The 26,675-nt window shown below is 35.7% G+C and overlaps 1 protein-coding gene across 3 annotated transcripts in view; it reads right to left on the reverse strand.

Moving 5' to 3' along the window:
* FAF1 (Fas associated factor 1) overlaps window positions 1–26,675 on the reverse strand; it is a 518,332-nt gene that overhangs the window by 78,255 nt on the left and 413,402 nt on the right. For all 3 annotated transcript variants that reach the window (XM_045477316.1, XM_045477318.1, XM_045477317.1), the window contains one exon: window positions 26,436–26,524. In XM_045477316.1, the coding sequence (XP_045333272.1) occupies window positions 26,436–26,524 (89 nt within the window). The remainder of the gene's footprint in view (window positions 1–26,435; window positions 26,525–26,675) is intronic.

The following is a 26,675-nucleotide window of genomic DNA, read 5'->3' on the forward strand; positions in this document are numbered from 1 at the left end:
TCCGTGATGTCAGCACAAAGCCTGACATGGGGCTTGATCCCATGAACTGTGAGATCATGAGGAGAGCCGAAATCAAGAGTTGGACATTTAACTGACTGAGTCACCCAGGAACCCCCGAAGAATACTTTCTAACTCTAGACACATTTGAACAAATCACCTGTCTTGGAGGCTTAGGTATAGAATTTTTTTGTTTTTCACTTGGTATCTTGGCTTAGTTTCAGGCAATGACTCTGTTGAACACCTACTATAAATAATACACTGAGCCAGGTACTGTGGGAAAGAGAAAGAACCAGGTACACTAGTCCTTATGTTAAAGACTGTTTTTAATTTCATCCAGGAGAAAGGGACAAAGGATTTTTGTTTTCATTTTTATGGAGATTTTGTAGTTATATATTGCTGTTATCAAATTTCTATTGTTGAAAATATAGTGTCAGTAAAAGAATTACCTTTCTACAATAAAAATCACACTACAACACTCTTCTGCCAGTGATTTCCCCACACCTTCAGGATAAAGTCTAAATCTTAACACAGCTGCCCTCACATCCTTAATCAGTTTCATTGGCCACTTCCCCTGTCCACATATCCTATGTAGGCATATAGAGCCCTGGACAGACCAAGCTTTTGCATGCCTCCCTGCCTTTATACATCCTTTATCCTTGGCCTGGAATACTCTTCTCCTTTGGGCAAAATCACACTTGTCTTTTAGGCCCACCTTAAGTGTACATGTATTCACAAGTACTCTTCTGGTAGAATGGCTTCACTTCTATGTTCTATTCACATTGTAGTGTTATAGTTATATATTTATTTATTTGTCTCTCCTACTAGACTATGCATTTAGAGGGCAAGGATACTGTTTTATTAATCTCTGAATTTCCAGCATACCTTAACATCACTAAGTGCCAACTTAACATAACAGTAGTTAATATTTAGTGAATGCTTACTATATGCCAGGCACTTTTCTGATTAGTTTGTGTATTATGATTTGATTTAATCTTCATGTATATTGAGGGAAGGAGGAAAGAAAAGAGGTGATTATGTATATAAGAAAGAAAGGGAAAGGGCGCTAAGGTACCTGCTCTAGAAACTATTATGGATCCCAGAAGTGTGAACAGCCTTTCCAAGCTAAATGCTCTTCTTTTACTTTCCTCTTTTTACCATTACTGCTATTACTTCTATCTTGGGTTCTGAGACTTAAAAGATGGCTAGAAGCCTTTGGAGAAATGATAATAGGTAGGGATGGGTGTTAAGAAAACAGCTCTACTGAGGAAATAATCCTTTTGTGTAGATTGCTAGATTATTCCAGGACTACTCTCTGTGACATATTCTGCATGAACGACAAGTTTCTTTTCAGGGGACTCTTCATGCTGATTACTGGGCACAATGTTTGGCACAGAGGAGTTATTCAACAAGTGTGGACTGAATTGAACTGGATAGACAATTAACTGACTCCTTCTGAGTCACTAAAACAGACAAGCCATTCCCTGGCAATTTTGTAGAGTCAGTGATCTCAAAAAGAAAAAAGTAAGATAATTCAAGTATATAATAATTTAAAGCCAAGTTTTAAAGCCATAACCTGCCTCCAAAGCCAGTGATCATTTTATTTTCTAAGTAAGTACCTGGTTGGTATGAGAACAAAGGAAGCAGAATTTAGTAATTAAATTATTTGTAAGGGGACTAATTGATTAGGCACCAGAAAAAATGTAAGAATGTGCCTTAATTTCTTCTTCAATGTTTGGGAGATGAAAGCCTTGTTTTTGTTTTTGTTTTTAAATCTCCATTTTATGATCTAATTGGAATAGAGCTGGAGCTTAGATATTTAAGATCTTATTTCTGAAAATTTCTTAGGCCATAGGATATTCTAATAATTTTGTTTACAAAACAAGATATTAAAACAGTATTTATTTTTAAAGTATCAGAATTAGACATTTCTCCGAAGAATATATACAAGTGGCCAGAAGCATATGAAAAGATGCTCAACATCATTAGTCATTAGGGAAATGTAAATCAAACCACAGTGAGATACCACCTCATATCCACTAGGATGGCTAATATTTAAAATATGGGGTGGGGGGACAACAAGTGTTGGCAATTAGAAACCCTTGCACATTGCTGGTTGGAATGTAAATAATGCAGACAACTGTGGGAACAGCTTGGTGGTTCCTTGAAAAACTAAACAGCATTACCACAAGATTCAGCAATTCACTTCTAAGTATATATTCCCAAAACTGGAAACAAGGACTTATACAGATACTTGCACACTATTATTATTCACAACAGCCAAAAGGTGGAAAAAAATCCAAATGTTCATCAACAGATGAATGGATAAATAAAATGTGGTATGTCCCTACAATGAAACATTATTCAGCCATTAAAAAAAGCCTGAAGTACTGACATATGCTACAGTGTGGAGGAACCTAAGGGAAAGAAGCCAGACAAAAAAAAATCACATACTATATAATTCCACTTGTATAAAGAATCTAGAATAGGCAAATCACAGAGACAGAAAGTAAAATGGTGGTTGCCAGGGGCTTTTGGAGGAAGGGCAAAGGGGTTGTAGGAGTGACTGCTTAATGGATATGGGAGTAATGAAAATGTTTTGGACCTAGATAGAGGTAATAGTTGCACAATATTGTGAATGTAAAAAATGCCACTGAATTGTACACTTTGAAATGTTAATTTTATGTTATGTGAATTTTGCCTAACCACTCACCCAGTATCAAAATTACAGAGGGAAGTAATATGTATGAGCTGCTGTCTTGATAGCTACAGAGCCAAGAACTAAATAACAACAAAGCTCTCTTAACAACAAAGCTCTCTAACAACAAAGTTCCTCTAAAGAGAGAGGAATATTTTTATTTTTTCTGCACTTGCAGTATAAATGATGAAAGCACTGCTTGAAAAGATGCGTTAAATTGGCATTCCAAAGAAGCGCTGCCAGGTAGCATTGGCTTCATGGTGTACTGCAGCCAAAACATTCACTTTCCAACCAAATAACTTGGATTATAGTCCTCATTCCATTCTGATGTCAGAACAGTACAAGGAAAATGTCATAGGCTTAATACACAGACTTGGTTTGAATTCTAGGTTTTGGTGTCCTTGGGTGAGTTCCTTGATCTCCTTCAACACTGATCAATTATATCTCCAAAATGGGAGAAATACCTCCTGGCTAGATTACTGAAAGGATGAAATGAAATGATGAATACATATCACCCAGTATAGTATCTGGAACTACAATTGGCATTTGATAAATGTTATCTTAATCATCATCATCACCATCACCATCATCTCCCTAATAATATCAATCCCTTTCCTTCTAATAACTAGGTGTGTTATCTCAGCTCAAACAGTTGAATTTCTCCACTTTCTTTTAAGGACTGCCTGGGGAGGACCTGGGGCAAATCACCATTCATTAACAGCATCATTTTTTATGGGTAGATTGGCAATGGTAGAGGAGGGAAAGCAGGGAAAGGTTCATGAACAATTATACGAACACAATCCTCGGGTCTCTGAAGCATTTTTCCATTCTTCCCTGGCTGACTGCTATACCTCATCCAAGTCACTGCCTAGGTACCAGGGCTGTGATAAGTATCCCAGTGCCAAAAATATGAACATTAGTGGTCCTAAGCATAACTGATACACCATATGTAATTTAGGAAACAAGCTTATACTAAACTGTAAAATAAGTTTAACAAATTTGAAAAAATTCTGATTTTTCTGAAATGCCAAATTTCAAAAAGGTAGCTCTCTCTCTATTTTTTTTTTTCTGTTTATTTGGTGAACCTTCTCTGCTTATTCCGTAAGTGCTTAGTCTGCCTTTAGGTATTGACATTCTAAGTTAAAGGTTGTAGGGGCTGATAGTGGAGGGAGGCTCTTTAACCTAAGGGCCCATGGTAAGCCCCTAAATTTGCTGTTTTTGGGTGACCCAGGTTTTGAGTATTAAACAGAGGAACACATGGTGAGGCATCGTTCTGAAATGTACAAAGATTCCAGACTGAAAGGGATTATCATTTTGTTAATGGAATCAGGAATGACTTAAGAAGGCCTTGGGGCGCCTGGGTGGCGCAGTCGGTTAAGCGTCTGACTTCAGCCAGGTCATGATCTCGCGGTCCGTGAGTTCGAGCCCCGCATCGGGCTCTGGGCTGATGGTTCAGAGCCTGGAGCCTGCTTCCAATTCTGGGTCTCCCTCTCTCTCTGCCCCTCCCCCGTTCATGCTCTGTCTCTCTCTGTCTCAAAAATGAATAAAACATTAAAAAAAAATTTTTTTAAGAAGGCCTGATTCACTCCATGATAAGAATGAATTTCTTAAAAAAAAAAAAAAAAGAAAAAAGAAGGAAAGAAGGAAAGAAAGAACAAACGAATTAATTAATTCCTTGGTCCTAGGCCTAATCTATCACTGTGTTTTCCATTCTGTAAAAACCTCTCATCTCCTTGTTCAAATCAAAGCTACCCTTAATTATTTGCAAAGGAAAATGTAGTATTAATGAATATCTCCCACCAATATTTTTACCTATGACTTTTAATCCTTTAAAGTCTTATATTCCAAAGTTTAAAAAGCACTTTCACATGTGATACTCCCAATAATTAGGTTAGCCAGGAAGGAGCTTTTATATATATTCCCATTTAGAGATGAGGAAACAGAGACTAAGAAAGTTTTAAGTGATTCTCCCAGGGTCACACAGCTTATTAGAATGCAGGCCACCTGGTACCTCATCTTTAGTTCTTTCTGCCATTTCATTTCTCTTCAACCTATATGCTTAATGTGTTTCTCCTCTCTAAATTTTCTTCCTTCCAAATATTGTAAATATAGTCCTTCAATCAGTGTAGGAGATAGTCATGGAATGATTTTCCTGGGAATAAACTGTTTACCCTTGCTGAATGAACTGAATAATAGGAAAAACAAATACAGGTTTAATTTATTTTATTATCAATGGATTCTACAGAGCCGAGCAAGAGAGTAAGAAATGGATATATACCTCCAGCCTTATATTATGCTGCAGAGTTGTCATCATCTACTCACATGTCTATTTTTCTCTTCAGATCCTAAGCTAATTGAAGAGACTTTTCCTTGTTTATTTCTGTATCCCTAGTCACAAACAGTGCCTGGGACTTCATAGATCCTTAAAAGCTGAACAATGAAATGAACATTTGACTCTACAGACATCTATATTATAAGTTTGTTTGTTAAACTGATTTGCCTATAAAATCATTAATGAACTGCTAGTGCTCAAAAACAGTGAAATAAGGATTATGGCAAACCTGATACTCAACATTCTTTCAGCTTACATACTTGAAAGAATAAGTTTGGTACCTGTTATATAAAAGACTGAGTCTAAATGTTAGACTAACAAGTTATTTTTTAAACTTTAATTCTCCAAAGTTTTAAACAGAGAAATCTTAAGATAGTCCATTGTAAGACCATGAAAACAGAGAGATGAATTCATAAGTAGCAAGTAACTTCCAAGCCCTAACTGAGACGGTCTTGCTTTGGTAGAATATAAGTCTCTGGAATTTCCGGTGGAGATGTTTAGAAAAGATTCTTTTTCATCTGGATAGAAGTGGTATGTGGGAGTGAGTTGAAAAGCTGGATTTAAGACTGGTTTGCTAATTTCTTTAGTGGCAGGATTTCAAACGATGGACTGCCTTGACTGCCGTCTCAATGTCTGTTTTGGAGGAAGTGGGCTAACTTGTGAGAGTTTATATGTTAAAGCTAAACCAGTCCAGAGAGAATCTACATATCTGCTTGGTAATCTAGGATGAAATCTGCACATTTTTCAAGCATGATGTCTCAGTTCAGAACCCTGTCATCTCTTGCTTACACTATGGCATTAGTCTCTTTATAGGTCTCCCAACTTCTAGTTTCTCCCTATAAAATTCATCACTCATTCATCCACTTACACATTTATAAAACATTTACGCATACCTTCTATATGCCGGGTTTTGTGTTAGGAACTGGAAACAAGCAGATGAGTAAGACAGTTTTTTTTCTCTTACTAGATGTATGAGATAGAAGTATAAACTTGGAAAGGAAGGCAGTATACATGGGGGCCTATTGTGAGTTAGTCATTTTACATATGCTGTTTCTTTTCACCTCAACAATGGGGTATTATTATTTACACTTAACATATGGGGAAACTGAGACTCAAACTGGCTACATAATCTGCCGATGGTATAGAGTTTGTAAGAGATTCAATCAGGCTTTATACTTAGGTCTATCTGTTCTAAAGGCTGTGTTCTTTTCACTAAACCAAGGGTTCTCAAATTTTAAGATATACAAGAGTCACTTGCCATTTTAGGAAACTTGTGAAAACACAGATTCTCTGGCCCATCTGCAGAGATTCTGATTCAGTAGGTATAGCATAGATGCTCAAAAATCTAGTTGTAACAAATATCAACTCAATAGACCATACTTTGAAAAGCACTATACCTCAAAAAGAAGGTTTTCTTTCAAAAAGAAAACAAAATAACAGATAAATTATAAAATCAAGATAAGTACTATCATAAAGATACCAACAAAGTGATGAGCAAATAGCACGGTCATCAGAATTAGTTTCCTAAATTACAAATCTAATTATGTCAACTTCCTGCTTAAAAGAAATGACAAATACTCCACTGCCCAGTTTAAGATCCAAATTCTATAGCAGAGTGCCTTCAACATGTGGCCCTAATGGCCATTTTCAGACTCTTATCTCCTCCCTTCCGTCTACCAACCCCTCCTTCTTGCTTTATTAAATTACTTCTCATTTTCCACATGTCCCGTATATCACACCTACAAGTTGTATCACATTTCCATATTTTTAAATGTACTTCCTTAGTCCAAATGATTACTTCCTACTCATTATTCCAAACTCAGTTTATATTATACAGAAAGTATTTCATAAGTACTTAGTAGATGCCAGGTACTAATCTAAGCACTTTACAGATATCAATGGGTTTAATCCTATCAAATAACTACTAACTGAGGAAACTGAGGCACAGAGAGATTAAGAGATTATTCTCAAGGTTATGTAGATGCTAAGTGGCAGAATTAGGATTTGAATTCAGGCACTATGGCACCATAAACTCTTCATGACTAACTTATAGTTGCCTCTCATGAGACAGTGAGCTATTGTCAGGCAAGGACTTTCTTCTAGTTACTGAGGGCCTAATTCAAACCACATCTCTCTTCAGATTCCTTTAATTTATTCTTTTCTCTTAATCTTCCAAACAACTTCTTTCCATTCCACTTGTGTGTCTCCCTGTTTTGAACCTAATTATTCTCTAATTGCTTCATGTACTGAGGTTTCCTTTTTAGAGATAAGTGGCAAGCTCTCTGAGGGTAGAAACTGTGTCTCCCAGTGCATCTTGGTACATGGCAGGTACTGAAAGAATTTTTGTTGTACTAAAATGCAGAGCAAGTATTTTACCAGCTAACCTATGTTCAGTGATTAAAGAGAAAGTATATGAATAGGGAATGGGTAGTTCCTCCAGCTTGGAATGAGGGAGCAAGGGGGTAGGTATGTGTTAGTTACTTTTTTGACAGAAGGCTGTCATTTTGAGGAGCAAATATGAAAGGACTCTTAGGCATATAAAGACTGTTCTCTATGGTTGACTGGTTCTGACTTTCAAAGAGAAATTGTGTAGTTCAGTCTCCTAGTAAATAGTAATTAGATAGCTATAGCTATATATTTAAATTGATATTTGGATTAAAAAGTTGTATAGAAACTTTCACCCCCTTCCCTGATAAGAGATGTTCACAAACACTTTAGGTTACTTGCAAAGCTGAATTTTTCTATTGCTTTGCATGAATAAACTAGTTCAGGACTACAAAGTACATGTTCTTTGTCTCAGTTACATCTGGAATATATGCAGTGAATAGATTCCATAGGCTCTATTCTTTGCATTTTACATAGTTATTCTAGTTCATATTTTCCTAAGGATAAACCTTTTTACAACTGTTAAGGTAGTATAATCAAATATATACAAATGTTTATAAGAGCTTTATGAAAAAGAATTTAAGGAATTATTTTTTCTAGGATAAATCTATTTAAAAAGGCAAATGTGTAAATTGGTGCAGCTACTATGGAAAACAGTATGGAGGTTCACCCCCAAAATTAAAGTAGAACTACCATATGATCCAGCAATTCCACTTCTGGGTATTCATCTGAAGAAAACAAAAATACTAACTCAAAAACACGTACGTACCCTCATGTTCACTGCAGCATTATTTACAATAGCCAAGATATAGGAACAACCCAAATATCTACCAATGGATGAATAGATAAAGAAACTGGAGTATAAATATACAACGGAACACTACTCAGCCATAAAAAAGAATGAAATCTTGCCATTTGTGACAACATGGATGGACCTTGAGGGCAATATGCTAAGTGAAATAAGTCAGACAGAAAAAGACAAATACTGTGTGATCTCACTTATATGTGGAATCCAAACAAGCAAACCAAAAAACCAAGTTCATACATAACAAAGAAAAGACTGGTGGTTGCCAGAGGTGGGGTTGGCTGAAATGGATAAAGGTGGTCAAAAGACACAAATTTCCAGTTATAAGATAGATAAGCCATGGAGATGTACCATACAGAACAGCAACTATAGTTAATAATACTGTACTGCATTTTTGAAACTTACAAAAATCCATGGGGCGCCTGGGTGGCTCAGTCGGTTAAGCGTCCGACTTCAGCTCAGGTCACGATCTCACGGTCTGTGAGTTCGAGCCCCATGTCGGGCTCTGGGCTGATGGCTCATAGCCTGGAGCCTGCTTCCGATTCTGTGTCTCCCTCTCTCTCTGCCCCTCCCCCATTCATGCTCTGTCTCTCTCTGTCTCAAAAATAAATAAACGTTAAAAAAATTAAAAAAAAAAAGAAACTTACAAAAATCCTAAAAGTTATCATTACTCACAAAAAATTCTATTACCATGTATGGTAAAGGATGTTAAGAAGACTTATTGTGCTGATCATTTCACAACATATACATATATTGAATCGTTATGTTCTACAACTAAAAGTAATATAATGTTGTATGTCAATTATACCTCAACTAAAAAAAAGGAAAATGTTACTTAAAAACAAAAGGCTGTAATTTGAAAGCATCTGAAAATCTTTCTCCCAACTCCTATACACCTACTGGATTTCTTATTATAAGAGAAATATTTAATTTCAATTAAGAGAAAATAACATTAAAAGGAGAAAAAATAACAACAAAAGGCCTGATTCTGTAAGTGATTTTGGGCAAACAATTTATATAACTCTCAATTCCTCAACTGTAGTATTAAATTAAGATTAAATGATATCTAAAGTTCCTTTCAGCTCAGCCTAGAATAAAAATAACAGCAATAGATAATATTTATTTATATACCTTTTAGTAAATACTAGGTACTAGTACCTATTTTACACATATTATCTTATTTAATCTTCCAAACATGCACATCAGGGTAAGTATAACTATCATCCCATTTTATACAAGAAGAGACTGAAAACCAGAAACATGCATTTTAACAGACTCCTCCGGTAATAGTGATGTTAGCAGCCACTGTACCATACTTTTGAGAACTGCTACTCCAATAGATGCAGTCTATACTGGTAAAGTTAGTGCAATCCCAACTGCTGTGTATAAAATAAGATTCCCCCGACCCCCAATTTGTATCTGGCTTGGGAAAGTCATTTAATGCTCTGTGCCAGTTTCCTTTTCTGTACAATGGGTATAATAATACCTATCTTGGAGAATTTATAGGAGGAATGCAAATGGCCTCGTCCCTAAGAGTAGGGACTCAATAAATGTTGTTACTATCACAGGCAATAAATAACATTAGTAATACAATAAAAAAGAACAATAAAAGAACTGTAAATTTTTGCTGAAGCCCATTTTATAGTTATTTCTATGGGCTGTTAATTTTCTTTGCTTTTGATCTTATTTTTTAAGCAAACATACTACAACATGGATTATTTTTGGTATATAGTTCTATAAGTTTCAACACACGTATAGATTCATGTAACCATCACCAAAATATGATACAGAAAACTTCCATTGTCCCCCCCAAAAATCCCTGGTGCTATTCCTTTGTAGTCATATTCTCTCCTGAGTCCTAACTCCTAACAACCACTGATTGGTTCCCCATGCCTATAGTTTTATATTTTCAAAACTATCATATAATGGAACTATATAGTACGTAACCTTTAAAGACTGACTTCTTCTACTAAGCAAATGCCTTTTTAATATATCCAAGTTGTTGTAAATATCAATAGTTTGTTCCTTTTTATTTCAGAGTAGTATTCCATTGTATGGATAGAACATGGTATAATTTATCCATTTATCCACTGAAGGTGAACTGAAAGATAATGAAGGACATTTGAATTGTTTCCAGCTTTGGAAATTATGAACAGAGCTTTTATGAACATTCATGTATAGGTTTTGGTGTGAACATTAGTTTTCACATTTTTAGAGTTAATATCTAGGCTGTATGTTAAGCGTACGGTCAAACTTCCTGAGGAAAGGTCAAGCTTTTTCTGAGTGGCTGAAACATTGTGTATTCCCATGAGCAAATGAGTAAGAGTTCAAGTTGTTCTCCACCAGGCATATTAGTGTTCTCTCTTCTAATTCAAGGGTAATAAACATTCCTAGTCCAAGACTCCAAAGGTGTGCAAAGCTGTGATGAATATTTTAGTATATCAGCAATGAATTACTTCAATAAAACAATGCTGTGCAGCCAAGAATTCCAAAAGCAAATCCTCTATTAAAATAGTTTTCTATAGTCTGCCAAAATTTTCTCTAGGATATTTTCCTATATATGTCCAGACATTAAAACACACAAACATAAACACACATACATACACCTCTAACAGTAACAAAACTTTAGAAGTGTGGAGTGTAGGGAATCATTTTTTTTTTTTTTTGCTTTGACTAACTTTGGTATGTTTTATGGTAAAAATGGTCTGCAAAGATAAGTATTAATAGGAAATGGGGTGTATATATACTTATTGTTGAACCGAAATATCTAATCTGAAATTAGAATCTTTCTGCTAATTAATCAGGTAGTCCCCACTTAATTATAAAATGGGTCTTTCAGTCTTCCAATCTAGCTATCTATTAGAAAAGTATCTTTGTTTTTTCTAGAAGACACTTCTTTACAAGTCTACCTACTACAATGTTGCCCACCCCCCCCCCCCTTTTTTTTTTTTAGCTTAATAGAATTCTCCCTGGTGAGGTCTTTCTTTCTAACTCTGATAGGCAGATTTAACACCCTACATATGTCTCTATCATGGGAATTATATCATTATACTGGAATCCTTTGTTTGCATGTCACTTAACATCTAAGGACTGTATCATCTTGTACATTAGTGCTTAGCACAATGTGGGCATATAGCAAGTTCTTAATAAAAATGTGTTGGTTTAGGGGTCAAAGAAATGAATTAATGGTGGTTTACCTGGTAAACATCTATATATCATCCTTTAAGACTTAAATGTTTCCTCTTCTAAGAAGTCTTCTTTGGGTCATCTCTGTTCCTTGTATTTATTGCCATTGCTATTTTTTCATACTATATTGCAACTACCTGTTTGCTGGCATGATAGTTAATTAGATATACTGCCTAGTGGGAGAGAAATATTCACAAAGAATATTTGTCTCTAAAGATAAGGATTTAGGTAGTGTCATATTTAAGACACGAAAAGTTTCTTCTGCCTCTTTTTAAAGGATTTGCCTTAAGAGAGTTTCAGTTAACATTTTCTTTGGATGCCTGTCAGGTTTATTACATTGGGAAGGTCTCAACAGCTACTTGAGAACACTTTAGAAGAAGTAGGTTTTAATTTTTATTTGGAGCTACTTTTAAAACAATGGTACACAAAATAAAATATAATAACTAGATATATTACCCCCCCCAAGCTAGGTAATATAGCATAATTAAGATAATAAACATATTTTGTTAGACTGTACTTTTACTAAAAACAAAAAGTGCACAGGTTGGGCAAGTTGCTTAACAATGATTGCTTCTACAGTAATAAATGTTGACAGCCCAAATCAAAAAAGAATGCATTACTGAGATATCATCAATTGTGTTCTGTCATTACAACGCAGCTCCACCCAGTCTAAGCTTGTCAAAAAGTGTTACTGTAATCCATGAAGAAGCCTCTACACCTCAGGCAAAGGAAGGAAAAAATGTGAAGGGCTGGCTCAACAGGTGTGTTGAATTGTAATGCCAATATTGAGTCATAAATCCCTTTACATTAGTTTCATATATAACAAATATTAACTTCACTCTGAAGTGTCAAGGATGGCTGGACGGATCCATCAGCAGGCACTTTAAGAGCAACAAATGTAAATAAACAGGGCGTGGATATAACTTTTTAACAGTGAGCATTATTCCATGCATAAGAGTAGACAGTATGACAAATTTTCTTATTCTACTCAAGTGAATATGGTATTTGGGAATCTAGGAATGTCTGACCTACCTTTCAGGTCAGCCCATTCTGATTCTACCTAATCTTGATAAGAACATTGCTTTCAGTTCATCCTTCAAATCTTTAATGTAAATGTAACTCAGCTTTACAGGGGATCATGATATACAAAAGGACAGAAGTATGTATTCTGGTTTTGACACAGTTGTGTGACTTTGGGCAAACTTTTATAAGTATTATATGTGTCTGCTTTCTCTTCAATAAAATGGGGATAATAACTATTTCACAAGGTTATGATGAAAACTAGAAGTGATTATTTTCAGGAAGAGTCTAACAGTGCTCAGCACTAGCAGATATTCAACACATTTACTTTCTTTTTTAAGGTACTTCAACTGACACCCTTGCTTCCCTAAGGTATAAAAGTTTGGAATTTAATACAGACTAATAAACTGCTCAGGATTAAAGCCCATGAAAGCAGGGCTGGAATCTTTTCCATTCTATGTCAGTTCCCAGTAGTTTCTAGCAAGTACTGACCTCAACAATCAAGAACTTCTCATGTTGCCAGTCCACAGCAATCTCTCACTTCTCAGCACTCAAAACCACTGAACGTGGATTTTGTTAGTGGGTTATTTTTTTATTATGCTAAAATACACATAATATAAAATTTACTATTTTAAGTGGACGATTTAGTGGCATTAACTACATTCACAGTGTTGTGCAAACCATTACACTATTTCCATAACATTTTCATCACATCAAACAGAAACTCTATACCCATTAAGCAGTAACTCCCCCCAACCTGCCTCATACCTCCAGTTTGGAGTAAGCTCTATTCTACTTGCTGTTCTTATAAATTTGTCTGTTCAAGATATACAAGTAGAATGATACAATATTTGGCCTTTTGCATCTGGCATCTTTCATTTCAGGGTCTTCAAGGCTCATCCATGTTGCAGCGTGTATCAGTACCTCAACCTGTATTATAGTTGAATAACATTCTTGGTATGGATATAACACAGTTTTTAATCCATTCATCTGCTGATGGACATTTGGACTGTTTCCACTTTTTGGTTATTGTAAATAATGCTGCAGTGAACATTTATGAACAAGTATCTGAGTTCTCGTTTTTAATTCTTTTGGGTATTCATACCTGAAAGTGGATTATCAAGTAATGCAGTAATTCTATATTTAACTTTTTGAGGAACTTCCAAACTGTTTTCCACAGCACATGCACCATTTTACATTCCAATCAGCAATGTACAAGGCTTTTACTTTCTCCAAATTATTGTGTTAATTTCTATTCTTTTTGATTTTAGCCATTCTACTGGATATGAAGTGGCATCTCCTTGTGGTTTTGATTTGTATTTCCTTAATGACTGATGATGTTGAGCACCTTTTCTTGTGCTTGTTAGCCATTTGAGAATCTTCTTCAGAGAAATGTCTATTCAATCTTTGCCCAATTTTGAATTGTGCTGCTTGGCTTCTGTTGTTCAGTTGTGGGTGTTCATTATATATTCTGGATATAAACCCTTTTTATATATGATTTGCAAGTATTTTCTTCCATTCTGTGGGTTATCTTTTCACTCTCAATAGTGTCCTTTGAAGCATAAAAGTTTTTAATATTTTCCTAAAAGTGTTTATTTAAATTCCAGCCAGTTAACAAACAGTGCAATATTAGTTTCAGGTGTAGAATTTAGTGATTCATCACTTACAACACTTGGTGCTCATCCCAAGTGCCCACCTTAAGACCCATCATCTATTTAACCCATCTCCCCTCCAGTAACCCATCAGTTTGTTCTCTATAATTAAGAGTCTGTTTCATGGTCTGCCTCTCTCCCTCCCTTTCTCTCTCTCTCTCTCTCTCTCTTTTTTTTTTTTTGCCCCTATGTTCACTTGTTTTGTAAAACGTATGGTTAAATTATATGGTATTTGTCTTTCTCTGACTTACTTACCTTAGCATAATACTCTCTAGCTCCACCCATGTTACCGCAACTATTAAGATTTCATTCATTTTTATGACTGAGTAATATTCCATTGTATCTATATACCACATCTTTAGCCATTCATCAGTCAATGGACATTTGGGATCTTTCCATAATTTGGCTATTATTGAAAATAACAGAAGAGAAATAACAACCAACACCACAGATACAATTAAAAGACAATATTATGAAAAATTATATGGCAAGAAATTGGATAACCTAGAAAAAAATGGATAAATTCCTAGAAACATAAACTACCAAAACTGAAATCGGAAGAAATAGAAAGTTCGATAGACTGATAACCAGCAAAGAAATTAAATCTGTAATCAAAAATCTCCCAACAAACAAAAGTCCAGGGCCAGATGGCTTCACAGGGGAATTCTACCAAACATTTAAAGAAGAGTTAATACCTACTCTTCTCAAACTATTCCAAAATATAGAAATGGAAGGAAAACTTCCAAATTCATTTTATGAGGCCAGCATTACTGTGATACCAAAAGTCTTTGGAGACAAAGACTCCACTACAAAAGACAACTACAGGCCAAGAGTCTCAATGAACATGGATGCAAAAATTCTCAATAAAATACTAGCAAACTGAATCCACAGTACATTAAAATAATCCCACCATGATCAAATGGGATTTATTCCTGGGCTTCAAGAGCGGTGGTTCACTATTCACAAATTAATCAACAAGATATACCACAGTAACAAAAGAAAGGATAAGAATCATATGATCCTCTCAAAAGATGCAAAAAAAACCCCCCACATTTGACAAAGTACAACATCCATTCATGATAAAAACCTTCAACAAAGTACAGTTAGAGGGAACATACCTCAACATAATAAAGGGCATATAGGAAAAACTCATAGCTAATATCCTCAATTGAGAACTTTACCTCTATGATCAGGAACAAGACAGGGATGTCCACTCTCACCACTTCCGTTTAGCATAGTGCTGGAAGTCCTAGCCACAGCAATCAGACAACAAAAAGTATCCAAATTGGCAAGGAATAAGTAAAACTTACACTATTTGCTGACGACATGATACTCTACACAGAAAACCTGAAGGACTCCACCAAAAAGCTGCTAGGACTGACACACGTGTTCAGTAAAGTCACAGAATACAAAATCAGTGTACAAAAACGTTTGTTGCATTTCTATACAGCAGTAAGTTTTTAATTTTTATGAAGCCCAACTTACCTGTTTTTTCCTTATGTTATCTGTGCTTTTGGTGTCATATTTAAGACAAAATCATGAAGATTTTTATCTGTATTATGTTCTAAGAGTTTTATAGTTTTAGGTCTTCGATCCATTTTGAGTTAATGTTTGTATATGGTGCTAGATATGGGCTCAACTTCACTCTTTCCTATCTGGGTATCTAGTTTTCCCAAACCATTTATTGAAGAGACTGTTCCTTCCTCATGAATAGTCTTGGGGCCTTTGTTGAAAACCAACCGACCATACCTATGAGTACATTTCTGGGCTCTCTTTTCTATTCCATCGGTCTTTATGTCTATCTTTTATGCTAGTACCACACTGTTTTGAAACTATAGGTTTTTGATAAGTTTTCAAATTGTGAAATGTGATTCCTCCAACTTTGTTCTTCTTTTTCAAGATTGTTTTGGCTATTCAGGGTTCCACATGAATTTTAAGATGGGTTTTTCTATTTCTGCAAAAAAATGTCTCTGGGATTTTGACTAAGACTGCATTGCATTATGGATAGCTTTAGATAATGTTGTCATCTAAACATTATTAAGTCTTCCAATCCTGTGAACAGGGGAGGTATTTCCATTTATTCGGGTCTTCCTAATTTCTTTCAGCAGTATTTTGTAGTTTTCAGTATACAAGGCTTGGGTCTCCTTGGTTAATTTATTTCTAAGTATTTTATTATTCTTGATGCAGTTGTAAATGAAATTTGTTTTCTAAATTTCCTTTCCAAATTCTTCATGGCTAGTGTATATAATACAACTGATTTTTAAATTTGGTATCCTGTAACTTTGCCAAATATGCTCTAACAGTCTATTTGTGTGGAATCTTTAGGGTTTTCAATTTTTTTTTTCAATGTTTATTTATTTTTGGGACAGAGAGAGACAGAGCATGAACGGGGGAGGGGCAGAGAGAGAGGGAGACACAGAATCGGAAACAGGCTCCAGGCTCTGAGCCATCAGCCCAGAGCCTGACGCGGGGCTCGAACTCACGGACCGCGAGATCGTGACCTGGCTGAAGTCGGACGCTCAACCGACTGCGCCACCCAGGCGCCCCTAGGGTTTTCAAAATATAAGATCATATTATTTTTGAATAGAGATAATTTTACTTCTTCCTTTCCAATGTGGATGCCTTTTATTTTTCTTGCCCAATTGTGTTTTTTTTGTGTGACTTATTTCACTTGGCATAATGTTTTCTTTTCTTTTCTTTTTAATATGAAATTTATTGTCAAATTGGTTTCCATACAATACCCAGTGCTCATCCCAACAGGTACCCTCCTCAATACCCATCACCACCCACCTCTCCCTCCCACCCCCCATCAACCCTCAGACTGTTCTCAGTTTTTAAGAGTCTCTTATGGTTTGGCTCCCTCCATCTCCGACCTCTTTTTTTTTCCTTCCCCTCCCCCATGGTCTTCTGTTAAGTTTCTCAAGATCCACATAAGAGTGAAAACATATGGTATCTGTCTTTCTCTGTAGACTTATTTCACTCAGCGTAACAACTCTCCACTTCCATCCACGTTGCTACAAAAGGCCATATTTCATTCTTTCTCATTGCCACGTAGTATTACATTGTATATATAAACCACAATTTCTTTATCCATTCATCAGTTGATGGACATTTAGGCTCTTTCCATCATTTGGCTATTGTTGAGAGTGCTGCTATAAACATTGGGGTACAAGTGCTCCTATGCATCAGCACTCCTGTATCCCTTGGGTAAATTCCTAGCAGTGCTATTGCTGGGTCATAGGGTAGATCTATTTTTAATTTTTTGAGGAACCTCCACACTGTTTTCCAGAGCGGCTGCACCAGTTTGCATTCTCACCAAAAGTGCAAGAGGGTTCCCGTTTCTCCACATCCTCACCAGCATCTATAGTCTCCTGATTTGTTCATTTTAGCTACTCTGACTGGTGTGAGGTGGTATCTGAGTGTGGTTTTGATCTGTATTTCCCTGATGAGGAGTGATGTGAGCATCTTTTCATGTGCCTCTTGGCCACCTGGATGTCTTCTTTAGAGAAGTGTCTATTCAAGTTTTCTGCCCATTTCTTCACTGGATTCTTTGTTTTTTGGGTGTGTAGTTTGGTGAGTTCTTTATAGGTTTTGAATACTAGCCCTTTGTCCGATACGTCATTTGCAAATATCTTTTCCCATTCCCTTGGTTGCCTTTTAGTTTTGTTGATTTTTTCCTTTGCAGTGCAGAAGCTTTTTATCTTCATGCAGTCCCAATAGTTCATTTTTGCTTTTAATTCTCTTGCTTTTGGGGATGTGTCAAGTAAGAAATTGCTGCGGCTGAGGCCAGAGAGGTTTTTTCCTTTCTCTTCTAGGGTTTTGATGGTTTCCTGTCTCACATTCAGGTCCTTTATCCGTTTTGAGGTGGGTTTTTTTTTTTTTTGAATGGTGAAAGAAAGTGGTCTAGTTTCATTCTTCTGCATGTTGCTGTCCAGTTCTCCCAGCACCATTTGTTAAAGAGACTGTCTTTTTTCCATTGGATGTTCTTTCCTGCTTTGTCAAAGATGAGTTGGCCACCCTTTTGTGGGTCTAATTCTGGAGTCTCTATTCTATTCCATTGGTCTATGTGTCTGTTCTTGTGCCAATACCATGCTGTCTTGATGATTACAGCTTTGTAGTATAGCTTGAAGTCTAGGATTGTGATGCCTCCCACTTTGGTCTTCTTCAAAATTACTATGGCTATTTAGAGTCTTTTGTGGTTCCGTACAAGTTTTAGGATTGCTTGTTCTAGCTTCGAGAAGAATGCTGGTGCATTTTGATTGGGATTGCACTGAATGTGTAGATAGCTTTGGGCAGTATTGACATTTCAACAATATTTATTCTTCCAATCCATGAGCACAGAATGCTTTTCCATTTCTTTATACCTTCTTCAATTTCCTTCATAAGTTTTCTATAGTTTTCAGCATACAGATCTTTTACATCTTTGGTTAGGTTTATTCCTAGATATTTTATGATTCTTGGTGCAATTGTGAATGGGATCAGTTTATTTGTCTTTCTGTTGCTTCATTATTAGTGTATAAGAACGCAACCAATTTCTGTACATTGATTTTGTATCCTGCGACTTTGCTGAATTCATGTATCAGTTCTAGCAGACTTTTGGTGGACTCTGTCGGGTTTTCCATGTATAATATCATGTCATCTGCAAAAAGTGAAAGCTTGACTTCATCTTTGCCAATTTTGATGCCTCTGATTTCCTTTGGTTGTCTGATTGCTGATGCTAGAGCCTCCAACACTATGTTAAACAACAGCCGTGAGAGTGGACATCCCTGTCGTGTTCCTGGTCTCAGGGGGAAAGCTCTCAGTTTTTCCCCACTGAGGATGATGTTAGCTGTGGGCTTTTCATAAATGGCTTTTATGATGTTTAAGTATGTTCCTTCTATCCCGACTTTCTCGAGGGTTTTTATTAAGAAAGGATGCTGAATTTTGTCAAATGCTTTTTCTGTATCGATTGACAGGATCATATGGTTCTTTTCTTTTCTTTTATTAATGTGATGTATCACATTGATTGATTTGTGAATGTTGAACCAGCCCTGCAGCCCAGGAATGAATCCCACTTGATCATGGTGAATAATTCTTTTTATACGCTGTTGAATTCAATTGGCTAGTATCTTATTGAGAATTTTTGCATCCATATTTCTCAGGGAAATTGGCCTGTAGTTCTCTTTTTTTGCTGGGTCTCTGTCTGGTTTAGGAATCAAAGTAATGCTGGCTTCACTACTTTGAAAGTTTTCCTTCCCTTTCAATTTTTTGGAAAAGCATGAGAAGGATAGGTATTATCTCTGCTCTAAATGTCTGGCAGAATTCCCCAGGGAGGCCATCTGGTCCTGGACTCTTATTTTTTGGGAGATTTTTGATAACTGATTCAATTTCTTTGCTGGTTATGGGTCTGTTCAAGTTTTCTATTTCTTCCTGTTTGAGTTTTGGAAGTGTGTGGGTGCTTAGGAATTTGTCCATTTCTTCCAGGTTGTCCAGTTTGGTGGCATATAATTTTTTATAGTATTCCCTGATAACTGCTTGTATTTCTGAGGGATTGGTTGTAATAATTCCATTTTCATTCATGATTTTATCTATTTGGGTCATCTCCCTTTTCTTTTTGAGAATTGGCATAATGTTTTCAAGATATCTGATATTGTAGCATCTACCAGAATTCATTTTTAAGGCTGAATAGTATTCCATTGTATGCATATGCCATTTTTTTCGTTGTTGGTATTTTTTACCCTTGTCCTTTTATGGACACCCGTGTTGTTTCTACCTCTTGGCTATTACGAATAATGTTGCTATAAACGATGCACAGATTTTTAAAAAAAGTTTTCACTTAAATTCCACTTAGTTAACTTATAGTGTAATATTAGTTTCAGGTGTACAATATGGTGATGCAACACTTTCATATAATACCTGGTGCTCATCACAACACATGTACTCCTTAATATCCATCACCCATCACCTATTTAACCCATATCCCTGCCCACCTCCCCTCGGGTAACCATCAGTTTGTTCTCTATAGTTTAGAGTCTGTTTCTTGGTCTGCCTCTCTTTTTTTACCCCTTTGCTCCTTTGTTTCATTTCTTAAATTCCACATGAGTGAAATCCTATGGTATTTGTTTTTCTCTGAGTTATTTTGCTTAGCATAATACTCTCTAGCTCCATCCACATTTTGCAAATGACAAGATTTCATTTTTTTTGATGGCTGAGGAATATTTTATTGTACGTGTGTGTGTGTGTGTGTGTGTGTGTGTGTGTGTATACACATCACATCTTCTTTACCCATTCATCAATCGATGGACATGTGGGCTGTTTCCATAGTTTGGCGGTTGTAGGTACTGCTGTTATAAACATCGAGGGGCACATATCCTTTTGAATTTTTGTATCCTTTGGGTAAATATCTCATAGTACAATTACTGCATTGTAGGGTAGTTCAGCCACAGTCAATTTTGGGGAATTAAGAAGATAATATAACTGATTAAAGCAAGGAAAAATGAATATAAGTTTAACAATAACATGTGAATGACATAATAGTTCAGAAGCCAAAGTAAACTGCCCCAGTTAAATGAATTTGTCTCAATAAAACAACCAATGCAATCCTTGTTGTATATGAGCAGCCTATAAAACAGATATGATGAATGAAATGCGATTCATTTTACTTTCAAAATGTGAAATACATGTTAACCAAATTGATTACATTGCTTATTCATACCAAACTGCCTGGAATCCTTGGTGGATAGCTAAGTATTCTGGTAGTCTAGGAATTACACTGAGAAATACCTATGGCTGGCATGTAGCAGGAACCTGAAGAGTAGCTATTATTATTATCTTCATTCTCACCTGTTATACCTGCCTCATAGCTTACAATGGAGAATGCAAGAGCCCTTCTCTGTCCTCCATGTCAAGTTGCCTACACAGCATGTCTTGCTCACTCTGGCTAGATGCTCCCAGGGCTCTGTCTTTCTGATTACTTCCTGAGTTGTAAGCCCAGTGGCCCTATCTTGCTCACAGCTATGGTACTGGTGCTTTACATAGTGTCTAGTACATACGAAAAGATCAATAAATATTTATGAAATGAATATACAAATCAAGATGAAAGAAATTATTATCTTCTGTGATCTGGGATTAACTATGGAGAAGAAACATTGGATAAAGAATCCTTTTTAAAATATTTATGCACCCAACGTAGAAGTACCTAAATATAGGAAACAAATATTAACAGACCTAAAAGGGAGAAAGAGGCAGCAATACAATAATAGTAGGGGACTTTAATACCCCAATTTCATCAATGGATATATCATCCAGACAGAAAGTCAATTAGGAAATACTGGAATAAAATGACAGGTTAGATAAGATGGACTTAAGAAACATATACAGAACATTTTATCCCAAAGGGATCAGAATACACATTTGTCTCAAGCACACATGGAATACTGTCCAGGATAAATCATATGTTAGGGCACACAAAAAATCTTAATAAAAACTGAAATCATATCAAGCATGTTTTCCAACTGAAATGGTATGAAACTAGAAATCAATTACAAGAAGAAAACTGGAATATTCACAAATATGTGGAGCTTAAACAACATGCTGAACAACCAGTGGGTCAATGAAGAAATCAAAGAAAAAATAAAAAAATACCTTGAGACAAATGAAGATGGAAATACAACCTATCAAAACTTATGGGACACTGCAAATGCAGTTATAAGAGATAAGCTCATGGTGATAAATGCCTATATCAAGAAACAAGAAAAATCTCAACTAAACAATCTAACTTTACTCTCCAGGAACTAGAAAAAGAAGGACAAAGTCCAAAGTTAGCAGAGGGGAAAAAATGGTAAGGATCAGAGGAGAAAGAAATGTAGACTAAAAGACAATAGAAAAGATCAGTGTAACTATATTTATCATGGTGAGCACTGAATAATGTATAGAATTATTGAATTAATATGTTGTATACCTGAAACCATTTTATATCAATTAAATTTCAATAATAAATAAAATATACCATTTTATGTCAATTAAATTTCAATAATAAGAGTTCAGTGAAACTAAGAGCTGAGTTTTTGAAAAGATAAACAAAATTGACAAGCCTTTAGACAGACTCACCAAGAAAAACAGAGGGCTCAAATAAATAAAATCAGAAATGAAAGAGGAGATGTTACAACTGATAGCACAATATTACAAAAAGGATCATAAGAGACTACTACGAACAATTACATTCCAGTATACAAATAAATTAGATCATTAAGAAGAAATGGATAAATTCCTTGCAGGGTGCCTGGGTGGTTCCATCAGGTAAGTGTCGTCCAACTCTTGGTTTCAGCTCAGGTCATGATCTCACAGTTTGCAGGATCGAGCCCTGCTATCAGCACAGAGCCTGCTTGGGATTCTCTCTCCCTTTCTTTCTGTCCCTCCCCCTCCTCTCTTTCTCTCTCTCTCTCTCAAAATAAATAAACTAAAAAAAATATTCCTTTCAACATACAACCTACCAACACTGAATCAGGAAGAAATAGAAAAATCTGGAAAGAAGTAATCCCTGCACCTATGACACTGAGGATTCTAAATACATTGTTGAATGGATGAACAAAGAAATGAATGAAATAATAAACAGACCAGGAACTAAGTATCATAAACTCTTTATAATCAGAGTTTTCTGGATTACTACTGGCTAAAGAAAATAGGGCATATGAAAATAATTGAATCTATTTACATGTTAGAAAGTATCCATTGTTTGGAACCAGGCTGTAAGTAAAAACAGATTTTAGATGTGGCTACTAACATGTAGTGATATTTACTCTCCTCCTCATCCCTTCATTGTCAATAAGCCTACATTGCAGCAAAGTACCTCTCTGTCCCCAGGACTGAGCCCGGAGCTATATACTTGATAGATGCTCAGTAAACACTTAAAAAACCAAACTAAATCATTACTGAAAGTGTCTGTGAATAAAACTATAGGCCGTTCTACCAAAACAAGAGGCTTATATAATGCATGCTTCTTGATTATACACAATGGAATATTCCTCAGCCATCAAAAAGAACAAAATCTTGCCATTTGTGACAACGTGGGTGGAGCTAGAGTATCTTCTGGTATCTAAGCAAAATAAGTCAGTCAGAGAAAGACAGTATCATATGATTTCACTCATATATGGAATTTAAGAAAGAAAACAGATGAATATAGGAGAAGAGAAGAAAAAATAAAATATAAACAGAGAGGGAGGCAAACCATAAAAGACTCTTAAATATAGAGAACAGACTGAGGGTTGCTGGAAGGGAGGTCAGTGGGGGGATGGGCTAAATGGGTAATGGGCATTAGGAGGTCACTTGCTGTGGTGAGTACTGGGTGTTGTATGTAAGTGATGAATCACTAAATTCTACTCTTGAAACCAATACTACACTATATATTAATAACTAACTTAAATTTAAATAAAATCTTGGAAGAAAAAGAAAAGAAAATAGAACAATTAGTGATACAAAGGTTAGTGCATTCTGGGCCATTAAAGAATAATTCAGAGAATGAATATGTTTGGGCTTGGTTTTATTTAATAAAAGCTTTGTATAGTACAGGCATTTCTGGTTGCACGAATACAATGGAATCAGGGAAGTAATGGATACAACTGAACCAAAGTTAAGTTTACATAAATTCAGGCCTAGGAAGCTGTGCCCCAACCCTGTCTATGAATTTGATTATAATTGCAAGTTTAAGATAAAGCCTTACTTGAAATTTTTTGAAGAGTAAAAGCAAATTCGCCATTATAAGGGACAGTGTTTCTTGTCATGTACACAGCAGATACCAAATCATTTATGATCTATGCGTAGTCCAAAACAAGTCGTTGAACCTAGAAATGCTTGTCTTAGGAACTCTACTTATGAACTGAATAATAACTTCCATGAAGACACTAAAAACAAAGAGAAATCCTTACCTCTTACAGTTAAATTTCAATAAAAATTTCAATTATATGGAGCCTTGGATTTTTCCTGTAACCCTGATATTAAAATTTGTGTTCAGTATTAAAGGAATTAAAGTCAATTTCTTTACCAATGAATTATGAGGAACACAAATTAAGACGAAAGAATGAACTGGGAATATGCATGCAAATATAGTGCATTCATATTATTATACAGCATAATCTGTAAATCTAGTACTAATGAGACTCAAGATTTAAATGGCTGAAGAATGTGTTTAGTGAATTATTGTCAATCAATGCCTCTATTCCAGGATAAATGTAATCATGAACGGCAACACACCTATTATTACAAATTCCTAAGTAAGTACAGTACTTCATTATTTCAAAATGTCATTGTCAATTTATAGAGTAACAGATAAACATCTTTCTACCATATACCTGATTACCTTTTCTTTAGAGTAAATGAAACATTGGCTATTAAGGAAAATTACAAACATCATTTTTCCAGCAATGAAAGAAACTTAATGTGTATTAAAACTCTAAACTAGTTACAGCACTCCAAATTTTCATATTTGTTAATTAGTGCTAACTTGTTAATCAGATTTTATACCACTATAATCAAGAATTCTTTTTTTCAACTAACATTCTTTCTTTTATTTTTAATGTTTAGTTTTGAGAGAGAGAGAGAGCGAGCAAGTAGGGGAGGGGCACAGAGAGAGGGAGAGAGAGTAAGAAGCAGGCTCCAGGCTCCAAGTTGTCAGCACAGAGCCCGATGTGGGGCTTGAACTCATGAACTGTGAGATCATGACCTGAGCTGAAGTTGAATACTTAATCAACTGAGCCACCCAGGTGCCCCATCAACTAACATTATTTCATGTGAATTCTGCCAAGTATTCATTTAGTCAATCATTTAGCAAACATTTGTTGAGTGCTTACTTCATCCTAGGTATACCGTTAGGGGATACAGTTATAAATGTGAATATGACCCAACTCTTGTTCTTAAACTCAGTCTAATAGAAGAAAGAGACAAGCAAATAAAGTAAAAAATATGTCTACATGTTTTCCATTTGTAATAGCTAATGGGTATTGTATTGAAAGTACTCCCTATAGCTGGAAACTTTTCATCATTACTCAGAAATCAAACTTTCTCTATTTGTCTATGAAAAAAATTTTTTCAATTAAAAATATTAGGAGGGATAATTTAATAAGTACCTGTGAAATAAGCATCTCAAACAAACAAATGCTAGCATGTGTTTCATAATTTTTAGGCTGTTTTCCAAACCCAGAAATGTTTTGACTGATATAGCAATAATGATTACTTGAGATTATTATAGGTCCTACTAGCCATGTGATCTTGGGCAAATGAACTTAACCCTTTCAATCTTCAGCATTCTCATCTGAGAAGTGAAGATAATAGTACCAATCTGTATTAGATTATCTCTCATTTGGTCCTCAGTATCTACACTTCACCTAGCTTTTTGCCCAGGGTGGTTCTCTTGATTTTCAGCTTCTGGTTGGGTTAGGTCAGTAGGAGGTACTAGTAGGAGATCAGAGCTTGGAAGGAAAGTAAAGCTATTTCCCGGTTTCCTCTCTACCAGGACACCAATGGCTATATCCCTCTACTAGATACAGTCCTCTCGATATACGACCTTCTCTAACACATTTAGGCCTAGGGGTGGTTAACGGCTCCTCTTTGCCCTAGAGTTTGTACTAACTATTGCTGATTTCCATAAACCCTGACCTTACCTTTATAAAGTTCTTTTATTAAACTGTTCTCAAATAACCAAGTTTGAAAGTGCCATGTGTTTTCTGCCAGAACTCTGTGGCAGAGTTTCTGTGACTCATATACAACCTCATGGGGTTGTTTTGCGATCACTTCTTAGCTCAGTGCTTAGCACATTATAAATATTCAGTAAATGTTGACTACTACTGTCATTATCAATATTGCTGTTATTATTATTTTATTTGAGGTTCCATGCTCATGCCATCTATACCAACTGAATATACTAAAGAGACTGAGAAATTCAGAATTCTGGAGATCTTTTACTAAGCCTCCCAGTGTTTCAAAAATATGTTCAAATGTAAAATCTGTTCACTCCTAATCAATCTCAATATTTAAAAAGAGTAAGAGGATCTTGAAAGTGAGTGAAAAAACCACATAGTACACAGGATTTCCTGGACTCTCGTTTCTTTTGTAAATATGCTTCAGAATTCATTTCTTGCAAATTGACCTCCTGTCACCACTCCAAATCTAGCAAAGTATAAATGTCCATAAAGTTAAACAAATTGTTGGGTCTTAGGGTCATGAAAAGAAAGGACTGAAAGGTAAACTCAATGGTATAAAAGTCCTTGGTTCATCTGGAAATGCATCTTCATTATCCTTATTTATCAATCATGACATAGGCAAGCATCTCCATTTGACAAATTATCCCATCAAAATCCTATTAAAAGTCTACTTAACCTTTCATCTTACCTCATCCTTTATATCTTCCTGTTGTTGGGCTGTGAAGATCTCCATTGCAGCCATGAGTCTCATCATTAGCTCATCCACTGTTGTGTTACCTAGCAACACACGGAGATTGCCAAATTTCACATTATTAAAGGTATAATAAAATGGAAAGCCATTCTAGAATTAATCAGTAAGGAGTAACTAAAGTCTAATAAAAATTGCAGACTACTATGCTAATATCTAGTTAAAACACTTTCACATTTT

Source organism: Leopardus geoffroyi, chromosome C1 (genome assembly GCF_018350155.1).
Source record: "Leopardus geoffroyi isolate Oge1 chromosome C1, O.geoffroyi_Oge1_pat1.0, whole genome shotgun sequence".
Lineage (NCBI taxonomy): Eukaryota > Metazoa > Chordata > Mammalia > Carnivora > Felidae > Leopardus > Leopardus geoffroyi.